Source organism: Colius striatus, chromosome 3, assembly GCF_028858725.1.
Source record: "Colius striatus isolate bColStr4 chromosome 3, bColStr4.1.hap1, whole genome shotgun sequence".
Classification (NCBI taxonomy): Eukaryota; Metazoa; Chordata; class Aves; order Coliiformes; family Coliidae; genus Colius; species Colius striatus.
In genome coordinates, this window is record NC_084761.1 from 27,791,917 (window position 1) to 27,805,115 (window position 13,199).

Consider the following 13,199-nt stretch of genomic DNA (forward strand, 5'->3'; position numbering starts at 1 on the left):
AAGTAATATATGTAAATATGTATATGTTTTATAACTGTGTGTTTTTATTTTTTTGTAGCAGCAGCTTTAACTTCCCTGCACAAGCATTTTATAAAAAAAGTAAATGCAGTGGTAATTGTCCAGATTTATTTGTTTCATGTTCAAGTGAGGGTTATTGAGAGCCCTTTGCTCCAAGTATTAAGCTTAATTTATAACAGGAGCTGATCTGGTATCTTGGAGCATCATGGTGGGAGTTTGGGGCTGGCTGAAGCTTGGGGAGAGACAACACAAAACTGTCGCACAAAGTTACTGTTAAGTTGCTGAACCGGAAAATCGCAGAGGTTTATATATTCAGTATTTTACTTCAGAACTACAGCTGACTGAAACTAGAAGCACAGTTGATAGGAGAGTGAACTATATCTACTGTAATAACTGATTCAGTTTGTTACTTTGTAGGAATTTTATTAACTCTTGATACTTTTAACTTGTCTTGCACATTATGAATCACACTTAAGCTGAGCTTAACACTAGCTTTTTTAAAGCATTTTGCTTCATGTTTACTAATATTCCTGATGGTGCTTATATTAATACTTAAATACTCAAGTTCCTTACAAGCTAGGAGAAAGGCTGAAGTTGAATGTGTCACTGGGAACATCAAGAATGACATGCAAGTTGCACTTAAAAAAAGGCAAAACCCTTCTCATGTTGTACCTTAGTACTCACATGCAATGAACTATTACAAGCCCTTGATAAAGCAAGTAGTCTGTAAGGGCTTTTCCCTATTACCTGCGCATACAAGCACATGCACATGAATACGGTTTTCTTAGAAGGAATGTTTTTGTTTAGTACTTGAATCTTAACTGACTTTTAAAGTATGGAGTCAGTGGTGGTAAGATGTGAGTCAGTATTGCATGTTAAGAACTTGCATTATCAGCCATACTGATTACTTCAGACACTCTAGTTTGATGTGCAAACTAGACATGCAAATAGCTGAAGAAAGCTGAGGAGGTAGACATGAGAGGGCAGAATGGCATAAATAATTAGAAAGAATGCTCAGGAAGCTTGTATAAAAGTGTGACTTGAGTGCAGTTTGATTACATTGCTAACCACAGCAAAAAGAAAAAAGCTATAATAACAAGAACATATTTGATAAGAATAAAATAGGACAATCCATAACAAGCAAGCCTCATCTTCAACTACAGCTGACCTTGGCCCTGAGGATTGTTTTTGTTTTCCTAAGATTTTCAAACCTTGCTTTCTTAGTTTGAGCATTATGTAAATAAGAAGGTGTATGGGCTCCCCTTTTGAGGGATATTATATATTCTATAGGTATTCACTGCGAAAAACAACTTGAATCTAGTTTTATTCTTAACCTTTTAAGTTACAGCTATGAAGATCATTCTCAGTACCCAAACATTTTCTTACTCTTAAACTGAAAGTTATCTACTCTGAAGAACAGCAACAATAAAAACCTTCTAACTCGCATACTTTCACCTCAACCTGAGTTCTAGACTACACTATCCTAACCCTGGTAGCCATTTCTAAAGGAAGACCACTTTCTCATGACTGGAGTAACTTCTGATCAGTGTAAGCACTTTCTTTTGCCATGAGTTTTCACCACCCAAACACAGTATTTCTAGTACTACTTATTATCAATTTGTATATACAAAGAAGTGCTTAAAAATAAATCCTCTCATAACATTTTGTGATTTTTGCAGCAGGAAAGCCCAAGACAGAATAAAACCTCTGTTGTTTTCAGTCAGTATTGAAAAAATAATCTTTTAATTCAGTAGTCTTTCAGTGTTTGAGTAGTTGATTACATAGGCATACTTAAATTACATTTAATAAATTCCATAAGATTCAAATATTGGATATATTAAGCAGCAACTCCAACTCATACTACAGTTATTGCAAGTTTTTTTTTTCCCAGTAGTACTCAAACAGATAAAACAAATCCATACAGATGAACTTAGGCACCCTTTTGAAGGAAAATTATTTCACTTTTTGAAACACTGAATGATTTAAATATTAAAAATTCTTGCTTTTCATACCATATCGGAAAAAAAAAGTCTACAAATAAGTCAAGAGCTGAGAAGACAGTTTCCTCCTTTTTATACATAACATTAATGCTGATTGCTCAGTACAGTGCATTCATTCTCATAAGTGACAGTGAAGTGTAAACAATCATGCTTAGTATTTCCTTCTTTAGTAAAGTTGAGAAAAGCGATCCCTAGTAATTCAGCACTGCAGCTTATCTTTCTTGCTACAACAAGGTATTCAAAATAATAGAAGAAAAACACACACAGTCCACTGTAGTTCAAGTAAGAGCCACTAAGTGTGTGATCTTTGATGGCTCTTTGCCAACTTGAATACCCCAACCCCAGAAAAACTGGTTGTAGAGTAGGCACCTACCTTCCTCTGTAAATGTCACATTTACTTTGAAACCCTGGAGAAGATGTATTGATATGTACCAGCAATATGCAAAGTGAGACGTTTCTACAAGCTATCAAACTGAACATCAGAAGGCTCACTAAAGGAGTGATGTTTCCATACAAAGTGCATACAGTTCCATTAATGTTGTCGTTACCAGAAGCGTTACTAATCCTGATTCATAGAATCAAGATCATATTTCTTTTACTTCTTTCCAGAAAGGATGCATGTAACCTGTTACTTTCACAGCTGCATTCTGTACACACTTCAAATGTGCCATTGTATTGACCTAACTTGTTCAAATCCCTTTCTCTGCTGCTAGAAAAGCAAAATTCAAAAGCTCTGGTGCAGCAGGTTTAACCGTATATTAGGATATGACCAAGTTATGTGTTCTGTCAATGTGTAAGTACAGGTGTACAGTTCTTAGCATACAGCCAATAAGGTCAGTGGTTAAAAACTCCTCATTAAAACATAGTAATAAAGTATTATTCTGGTTGCTTTTACTTAAAAAAAAAAAAACCAACAAAACACCACCTCATATTTAACAGTTCTCTTCCTGCATCCTTCTATATCTGACAGAAAATGCAATTAGCCTCTTGTATACTATCTCCAAAAGTAAGAGAGAGAGTACAACTACTCCACAGATTAAGCTAAATGCCCAACGAGGTCCCAGGTGAGTGTATACCTGGCTCACAAAAAGAGGCCCAAGTATTCGTGCTCCACTTCCAGAAGCAGTTAACCATCCCATGTAGATACCCTACAGAAGACCAAAACCTTGTGTTAGTGATACAGGAATTATATGGCTAGCCGATAATTCCCACTAGTTTTCCCAATTAGAAAATACAGAAGCGTTTAACCAATTGCTTAGCTCATCTAAGCATTAATTTGAAGGCTCCACTGAGCTACAACCTCTGTATCTTTCTAAGAAAAAGACGTTCTGTCTCAAAGCATTTAGTCTCTTACAGCAAAATATAACAGAGAACATGGGAAATGGTAATAAAGTTTTTTGTTAGGCAGTATTACGAGTCTGCTATGTGTTTCACCACTGTAAAATGTCAGTAACTGGAAGTACTGTAGCATCTATAGTATTTTATATTAAATAACATTAGTAAGAGGAACATTATTTCGTGCTGATATTCCAAATATATAATTGGTTGTTACAAAAATAACTTCCAGAACAGTGGTAAAGTCACAAGCTTTGGGTGTAGTTCGGAAATGTTTGTGCTGTAAGATTTGCCACAGTTTGTAGTACAAGCTTTGCTTTCTCATTCATCTAGGGACTTGCCTTGAATTTTAAAATAAGATTAGGGCTCCTGGAAACCTCTGCCCTGGTTCAAACATACATATTATATGGCTGATGACAAAAGGAATTTTAGCTAGATCTCATTCTAATCAAGAGGGTGCAAGTCTTAGAGAGCAAATGCAATCAACTGGTCAAGTATGCTTACCTGAGGCTGTGGTCCTAGAATTTTTGAGTATAAAGTATAAGACATGACATTACAAACTGGATAGCCCAATCCTATTAGTACATCAGAGCTAATATACTGGGCCAGATAGATCATAGGAGTATTTAGGCACCAGGACTGTGTGACAGGGCAGCCTACAGGTTCCACTGTGTGGTTGGATGGCAGGTGCATTGCTTGTGAACTCCAGAAAGGCATTATCATTTCAGTGGAAATTGTTCTGGGAATGGAGTTATTCTTTATTTCTGTAAAAACAAGTTAGGCATACTGGTAAGAAAAAAAAATACAAGAAAAAACTTTCAAGGAAGCATGACAATGATAGTTTAGTATGACTTGAATTATACCTTGCCACTGGATATTTGGTAGTTTCTTTCCCCAAGGCAGTAAGATAAAGAATCCAACCAAGACAATCAGTAAACCCCCATGGAGTATGGCACGCTCACCAGTCCTATCAAAGAAAGAAGTGATTAATATTTCATTAAAGTAAAATTCATGACAGTGCTAATGACATAGCCCATGAGTTTGATGATTAGTTTGCCTGATCAAAACACCTGCAACAGATTAAAAAAAAAAAATTCACAACAACTTAAAACCTCTTGTGATTCAAAGGTAATAGACAGAGAAGGAAGGGAGTTGTGTTAACAAAGAACCACATCACTGTGGCTGGGTCCAAACTGGAAGTACTTCATTGTCATGGCAAACACAAATTTATTAACAAGGACAACTCTGCATTTGTTAAATCTTTGCCATAAAGGTACACACACTTAGGTAACCTAAGTAACAAAATTCCAATAAACTAATAAAAACTTACCTTTTTGACAGCACTTTAACCACCATGAAAACAATCACTGATTCGATGCCAACCACACTAAGGATTATTCCATTATAAAAAACAGCTTCTTTCCTGGTCCAGGAATACATATCCATTGTCAAGGGAGTAGCTATGCTAAAGTGACAAAACAAAATTATATTAATTTTTTTTAAAAAAGCTGCTTCTGTACAGCCATTTCCATACATGCATTGTCCCAGGCATCAAACACGGTACTATGGAAGCCTTTCCTGATGGACACATCAGAAATTACAAATTGTCATGCATCATTTATTACAAATAAATCCACTAGATAATATTCACAACTGCATTACACCAGACGTACTCTGACATATAATTAATCTCCAGATAATGGAATTAAAGCAAAGCAACAGTAATATAGAAACAAAAAAACCAAACCTGACCCTGTAAGTATAAAAATAATAAACATTTACTACTGCTTCAGTCTGAGCAACCAATCAGTCCCTAGGAACTCAGTTTTCTAAAGATAATGCAATTAAGACAGAGCCATATTGTTAAAAGAAATTTTAGCTACGTTAGAGATGAAAAAACTTATAACATAAATGTTGTATCTTTGAAGTTTTTGATAAGAAAAGAAGGTATTCTTCAGTCTGAGGCAATGTTATGTTTTACTTGTTTTTTTATACATAGAAAATTTGGGAGTGAACAATGTACCTTTTCAGGAAAAAAAGGGTCACGTAAAATAGCTTATTTAAGAATACAGTCCATTAGATTAATTCCATCAAACAACTGTTTCTGTCATTACTGATATAATCATTATTGAGAGCTTCACTGGAGCTTTTGGAACTAATCAGAATCATACTAAGTTACACAAAATCAAAACAGAAAGTATGAACAAGGTACTCAAGAGAGTTTTCTCTGAAGATTTTAGGCATCCTGAGTTAAGCAACTTTTTTTTTTTTACAATTAACAAGTTGAGGATATCAGTTTGCATCTATTAAAAAGCCTTTACCTTAATGTTTCATATAATACAAACTGTACAGTACATATTTTCAATTACTGCTGACCTTTAATTCATTAGTTTATGTCACTGAACATATGGATTTCATTGCATATGGTTTTGGAATTATATTTCTGAAAAGTATGGTTAAGAAGAGGCATGCAACTGAACAGCCTTTACATGCCTATCCAGTCTTAACTATGTTACACATCTAAGTATTTTGAGAGAAAACGGGCAAACTTACGTTTCAAAGACAGCAAACACAAACAAGATGACAAAAAAAAGAAAATTGATTGCTACCACAGCAACATGGTCAATGTTTCCTTCTGTATCCTGATCCACACCACTTTCTGCAACAAGAAAGAGAAGCAGCCTATTTTCCACTGTGAGTTTCCAATCCATCAGACTTTAGAATACTTCTAAACAGCCTGTATATGATAGAGTACTCCAAAATTAAGTTTTCAAGAAAACCTACCTTCTCCTTCAGAATTGATACTTGTGCATTGCCGTCCCATGTCATCCACCCGATGCTCTCTAGAAATTTAGAACTGTTTTCATTAAGACATATTTATTTGATCTACTATTGAGTCAAGTTCCTATTAAATAATTGTAAATGGCATAAACTTAAATTCTAGTTATTTCCAGTTCCTTTAAGCATCATCTATGTAGTCTACGTATGGCTGCAGTGAACACCACCATATTCAAGAACATAAGTATTCTAGTGGGAGAATATCTCCCCTCGCTGCCATAAATGGGATAATGCATAAAAATACTGCCTTGAGATTCTTAGAGACAGTGAGAACCCTACAGAGAAGTTAATTTTACTTCTCTTTAGAGAAAACACATAGGCAGAAAACGCCAACATTAAAAATGTATCAAGGCTAAGCTAATAATCTAACAGTTCTAATGTTTTTCATCAGTTTACACATTCTAGTCATTAGATAACTATGATTAATATCTGTCTTTTTCATTATGCTCATAAAGAAGGCAGAAACCCTGAAAAACAGATAACAGCTCATAAATTTAGCACTCCAGATTTCAGGCTTATTACTCTTCCTGAGCAGCATATTATTTGTTACAAGTCACCCATGGAACCAATGTAGAATATTTCACTTTTTTTACTTAATTACCTGAATATGGCAAAGATGAGAATAATATTAATGACTCCTAAGAGAGCTCCAAATAAAACTGGTGCTGTATACATGTTCAGCTGAAGATGAACTAACTTCCATGTTACTCCTTCTTCTCCGATAAGTGTAAAACATGTCTGAAAAACTTAAAAACGTACATTTATTGAGAAAACCTTGAGAATCATTAAGATTAGAACACACACAGAATAAACACATAAAATTGGATAAGAAAAGTTGTTCTAATTGCTAAGTAAAATTAAAGTATTGTCAAACCTTTTACATTTTTAGAATCCCACTCTAAATAAACTGATGGATACCAGCAGAATCTCAACTAGCTGGAAAACTACTTGTTTACATACAGATACACTATAAATAACAGCATGATACTTGAGGAACTGAAACTGAATTCAGTTAAATATCTAAAGGGTGGGTGTCTGGAGGTTGGGACATCCGTTTTTTCTATAGTAGGTAGCAACAGGACAAGGGGTAATGGGTTGAAGCTGGAACACAAAAAGTTCCACTTAAATATAAGAAAAAACTATTTTACTGTGAGGGTGAGGGAGCAGTGGAACAGGCTGCCCAGAGGGGCTGTGGAGTCTCCTTCCTTGGAGGTCTTCAAGACCCGCCTGGACACGTTCCTGTGCAACCTAATCTAGCTGAACCTGCTTCTGCAAGGGGTTTGGACTAGATGATCTCTAAAGGTCCCTTCCAACCCCCACCATTCTATGATTCTATGAATTCTGAGTGTGCCAATGTTTAATCTTCTTGACCACATGCAGACAGCTGATTTAATCTTTCTGCTCTTCCTCCTATGCAGAAAACCTTGGTCCTGGGACCAGACTATCTCTCCTACTAAGGGCAAGCTACAGAGAAAAGAAGTTGTGGGGTTTTTTAATTAAAATTTAAACTGGTGCACAGCAAAAGGCTGTAGATCAGGTCATTTTCTTACTACTTTTAGGAAACAGACTGCGAGTCTCTAGCAAATCAGAACAGAGAATTACCTAAACTTATACTCTATGCAAATCACACAAAGAATGCAGATTTTTTGTTGCTGTCAACCCTTGTGGAGAAGAAAAACCTTTCAGTTCTAAAGGTTCACCCTATTATATTACCACACACAGAGAACTTCAGCTCTACTAATCAGATAATCTTCATCTCCAGCTATAGAAGACAAGTAATCAGTAGAGTCTGTTTAGGACAAATTCTGGTCTCTACAGCACAAAGCAAACCTATGTGTTTTTCCCATGAAGCAACAGGAGCCACAGTTAGGCCTGATCTAACAAATACCCCTTGAGCTATTTGTTCCCTTGTCTCTCTGTAATACCTATGTTATAGATTACAATATTTTGCCAATATGAAGATTTTGTGATCATCACTGCAAGATCAGAAAGATCTGTTGGATGTTGTTCTCTACCACATGTGAGGCATGGTGACATTTTCAGTCAGTTCAGAAAGGTGGAAGTGTTTGCCCCCACACAGTAATGTTAAATTCTCTTCTCTATGAATAAAGTGCAACTGGTCATAAAGAGTATCTACTGAGTACTGTACAAGACAGCATCTTGGAAATTGCATTTCCTGCAGAAAGCAATCCAAACCAGGTAGTTTTTAACTAGAAAGAATGACACTTTCTTTGGACTAGAATATTTAATTTATATTGGTATACACAAGTGTATATGAATGGAACCCATTTGTTTGATTTTCATACCACTGACAAACTATCCCTTAAAATCCCCAATATACAGCTGCTGAGGATTCCTACTTCCTATGACCAATGTAATTCTAAAAAGTATTAGAAAAGTGAGGAAAGATGATAAGCTTTACCTGGTCCTAATATGAAGCCAACAGCTTGGCAGGCACTGGTATTGGCCATGGCGCTTGTTCTTTCCTTGAGAGAAGTGGCACCTGCAATATATGATCGAACTACAGCCACGTTTCCTTAAAACAAACAAAACCAAGAAAGAGTTAATGTAAACACTAAGTTATATTTTTATTTTAAGAGTTCTTTTTCTTATTTTGCACGAAAATAAAATCCAGCACTCTTTCTAATATTTATACACAACTGCACAATTACACAATTTTATGATAAACTAGTATTGGCCAACTCTTTGCTTTGTTGTAAGTTATCATTGACATAATGGTAAATCTGGTATGAAAACATCATGTTAACTATCTTACACAAGACACAGAATTTCATTTCAGAAATGTAAATTCCGCTGTGGTTACCTGCTCCAAAACCCACAAGAGCACGTGCAGTCAGCATGTAGTATTTGTTGTGTGAATGAGGTACATGGACATAGGCATAAAGACAATTAGCAGCTACTGAAATGGCAGTTGAAACGACGAGAGGTTCTCTTCTTGGCCTGTAATTGGACCACAAGCCAAACAGAGGAGAGGCAACCATTTGGCCAATGCTATATGAAGCTATAATCCAGCCCAAGAAACTTGCATCTGCTGTCGGATCAATCTGCAGAAACAAATCTATCAATTCTGTAGGTAAAGTATTATAGTATTTTATAATATCAACAAAATCACTTTAGAATCAGTACCTGAAATACTTAAAGACTCTGCACTGTAATTCTGAAGGTATATGGCACTATGTAATGCAGTGTCAAACCTCAGCTCTTGCTAAACAGGTTAGCTTGTCTGCATGGCATTGTGTGGTGTTTATATTAAACACACCACTCTGGGTCTCAGAAGCAGTTGTTTTCACATAGTTCTTTGTGGCAATAAACCTTGGCTAACTGTCTTTGGCAATGCACCAAGCCAATAAAAAGTGCCTTGCTTCTGAGACTGGAAATTGCTCACTTGCAGCAAAGTCAGTTTTCATACATCACTGCTGATGTCCTACGCTACATACATAACTTGAATAGTACGGTAGACAGTTTACAGGCAAGCAATCTCTTAATTCATCTCTTCATATGCCTGAATTTGTCCTGATTTTACATGGCCAATGATGTATTCGGCACCAGCCTCAATTTTAACGATACCTCTAGGACCCTGCTCAGGAAATGTTCTTCCAAATTTGCATTTTAAACCACCTTCTACAGTTCCAGGAAGAGTAAAATCCTGGCACAGATTATAGTTTTACAGACCTATTATGCCACTTTTAACAATAAAAAATTGAAAACCCTCTAACAAACCCAAAACACTATCCAGGAATACAGGCAATTCCCTGTTAAGAATGTCAAGGTGTATGTGCAACAATCTGACGTGCACTTTCAGCTTTTTTATTTAAAATGTAGCCAAGCCTTGTATGTTCTGCTTTAAAACTAGAAATGCATTCAGATAAAGGGATTTTTTAGTGATTTACTGTCAAGAAAACAGTGACATTATACTGGAACATCAAATGTTTCTGGATTATGATGTAGCTTTATCAATTCAGGAAATAAGCTGCCAGATTTTACATGAAATAATGAAAGCTGTCTAAGTGGATAGCAAAAATAAAATTATCTTATAACCACACACTTCCCTTTACTGTTTCTTTTCCTAAATAAAATGCCAAGTTTTGTATTATATAGTTTCTGAGCAGGAGTTTTCTGTTCTTATTAATTAAGAAAACATGTACAAACCTTTTGGAGATATGGCCACACAGACATAATTACAATTGAGAAACCTGAAATGCAGTAAAAACATAACTGAAATTACTTTGTTTGCCATTTGCTTTAGTGACACAGCTACGGCAGGCTCATTCTTCTCCTTCTAAGTGTATTATAGTCTAAAATTGTGCATCAGTCTGTTGCCTGAAAAAATATGTATTATGGAATTAAAAAAAAAGTTACAATTCCTTCTAACAGGAGACACTGTTTCTGAAAGGATATTTTATAGGTGTGGACACACCAAACAAAAAAAGTCCAAAGAGAAATTCCAATAAAAAAAACTTCACTTATGCACCAAGCAAACTGGATGGGATTTTCCTCACAATGGAAAGACAAGGTCCCCAGAGTAAATAATGACTTTCTCCATATACTGACATACTTGTATCATTATCAAAGAAATTTTAGTTCCTCAAACTAAACAAAGAATTTTTTAAAAAAACAACCACTGACACATCCTATCATTTTTATCATTTCTAGGCCTACAGAAGATCACTAGAAGTCAAAAATCACCAGAAGGCTAGTTTCCAGAGGCAATTCCTTACAAATGAAATAGTAATTTGTTCTGCAGCCGAGATGCAAAATCCCGTAGGAGAAAACAAACTCTCATACCCATTTTGAAAAACATAATCTATATTCTCACAAAGATCCTACCTCTTAAAAACTCAGCATTATTTCTGTTTTCGTTCCCTAGAAGTTTCACTTTGCATAATAAGTCTGACTTTTGGTTGGTTCTAAGCAATAAGCTTACTCTGACACTACTTTTTAGCCCCAACTTACAAAGCCATAAAACAAAGATTTAAGTAATATGTCATTTAGTCTCAAAACAGAGTATTATTATCTTAAGAAATGTAACACTCTGTTTGGTTTGCTAGTCTCATCTCTTGAGGAATCAGAAAATACATCTTTTTGCAGTTATAAAAGGACAGTAGCATTAATGGAGCTACGTAGTTGACGTTTTCAAACCAGTATATATTCATTCAGCAAACAACACTGAAAACCAACAACATTTACTCACCTACGCTACTGAGAAACATAGTGAGATACATAATCCAGATGGATCGCCACCTGCTCTTATAATGTTCTTGTGTTTCCACAACATCCCTGTTTTAGAACCAAGAGAGAAAGAAATCATTATCAGATTCTCCTCTAGTTGCTCTCACAGGACATTGAAAACATTTTTCACAAACCTTGCAATTCAGTTAAGTTGTTATAGAACGAACTTCTACACAGCAAAGAATACAAAGAATTTATTTTAGAAGCAAACTGATTTTTCACTAAAAAAGTACTAGATTGACAAATTATAAACCTGACACATGCTATCACATACAACTGCATTCCAATGTTATATACAAAGAGATCTTTGTCTACAGAGGTCTTCAATTCTGCAACCTCTTTGTATAGACGCTTTGGAGCATCACAGATACCATGTAAAGGCTTTAAGAAGTGTGTATTAAACCCTAAAACTGAACATCTTCTCAGAACTGCGCCTTTAAAGCAAAAAAAAAACAAAGCCCAAACCTGAACAACTATTGATCAGACTAAAAGGTATGACCAGTCTATTCTTGCTGTCAGAAGGTAAAAAATGTGCCTAAGAGATATCGCTGAAGATTGTTAAGGGCTGCAAAAAAATCCAAAATACAAGTTACAAACTTTGTAAGCAAGTTATCTTTTGAAAACTTGTAAGGGCCCTTCTGAGGCCCACATACTTGTTCAAAAAGAACATTTCAGAGTTCTTCACTTCTTTTGGTTCTGAAGTATTCCAAACAACCTCTGTCTGAAAGATGTAGAGCTAGGTTATATATGCCTGAACATAGTGTATAAACACTGTTTATACAGGTCATACACAGACATTTTACAGCTAATACAGCTACTCTACTGCATCATCCGCACGTCTATTTCTTCAGAAACTTTTATACCATTGAAGTGCCTTAGCTCAATGACGCTTTAATCATGTAAATGGTGTTTCTAAACGTACTTTGTCATCTTATTGCCCACCTAGTGTAGGAAGAAGTCTGTCAAACACTTGTATATGCCATGTTTATGCCATGCTTGGTTATTTTCAAGGTTTTAGTTAAATCAACGGTACGTCTCGGATATGAGAACAGCAAAGATGGCAACAGCAGGTGCCACTCCTACACCTTTACGACGAAAGGAAGAGAACAAGAGTTCTACTAAATATCCAAACTTCTGCGCCGCAATAATCGATTTCGATGCTTTTTAGACATTTGCCCAGTGACCGCGTTTGTTTTTTCACAGACGGACACAGCCCCCACCGGGGCCGCGGCTCCTGCCGTGCTCCGCCTGCGAGCCTGCCCGGTCCAAAACCCAGGGAGGGCGCAGCGGGAGATGTAGGCGGCGGTGGCGCCGACTCAGGCTACCCCAGTGCCTGGGGAAGGTAGCTGGCAGTGTACCCCCTCCGCCGGCTCCCCAAGCGGGCAGCTTGCCTCAAGCTTGGCCTTTCCTAGTGGGGGCAAAGCACCCACGGAGGGGGAACAGAGGGACCTGTCAGCCACGGGGGACTCGTGAGGGTGGCGCCTCCATCCCCTCCACCTCAGAGCAGGGAGAGACTGGAGGCGCCTGTTGGCGCAGGTCCCCTCAGCCCGCGGCACAAGAAATCACCTGAGAAAAGAGGGGCGGCAGAAGGAACAAGTCCCTACCTGCTCTCCTCCTCCGCCTCTCCAGGACTCAGCAAAGGCTCCTGCCCCTCAGTAGCCACCTTAGGACCGCAGACGGCGGCCGCCATACCCAGCCGCCGCTTCCCAGCCCGGTAGTGCCGGGATCCACCCCCCACTCCCCCGGCCCCTCCCAGCC

The 13,199-nt window shown here is 37.0% G+C and overlaps 1 protein-coding gene across 1 annotated transcript; it reads right to left on the bottom strand.

The window, feature by feature from the left end:
• Positions 1–1,758: 1,758 nt before the first annotated feature.
• On the bottom strand, positions 1,759–13,163 carry MFSD8 (major facilitator superfamily domain containing 8). Its single transcript, XM_061993821.1, has 12 exons — positions 13,046–13,163; positions 11,404–11,489; positions 10,362–10,405; positions 9,016–9,256; positions 8,614–8,727; positions 6,793–6,937; positions 6,138–6,196; positions 5,907–6,012; positions 4,684–4,818; positions 4,217–4,320; positions 3,858–4,117; positions 1,759–3,166 (listed from the first exon to the last, which is right to left on the bottom strand). The coding sequence occupies exons 1-12, from the start codon at positions 13,129–13,131 to the stop codon at positions 2,951–2,953; spliced, it is 1,596 nt and encodes a 531-aa protein (XP_061849805.1). The 5' UTR covers positions 13,132–13,163; the 3' UTR covers positions 1,759–2,950.
• Positions 13,164–13,199: the final 36 nt, after the last annotated feature.

Coding starts and splice junctions, on each gene's coding strand:
- MFSD8 (XM_061993821.1), bottom strand. CDS start 13,131: ATGGCGGCCGCCGTCTGCGGTCCTAAGGTGGCTACTGAGGGGCAGGAG. Junction 6,938..8,613: donor TGGCTTCATATTAGGACCAG/GTAAAGCTTATC, acceptor TACGTTTTTAAG/TTTTTCAGACATGTTTTACA. Junction 6,013..6,137: donor TATCAATTCTGAAGGAGAAG/GTAGGTTTTCTT, acceptor TTCTTGTTGCAG/AAAGTGGTGTGGATCAGGAT.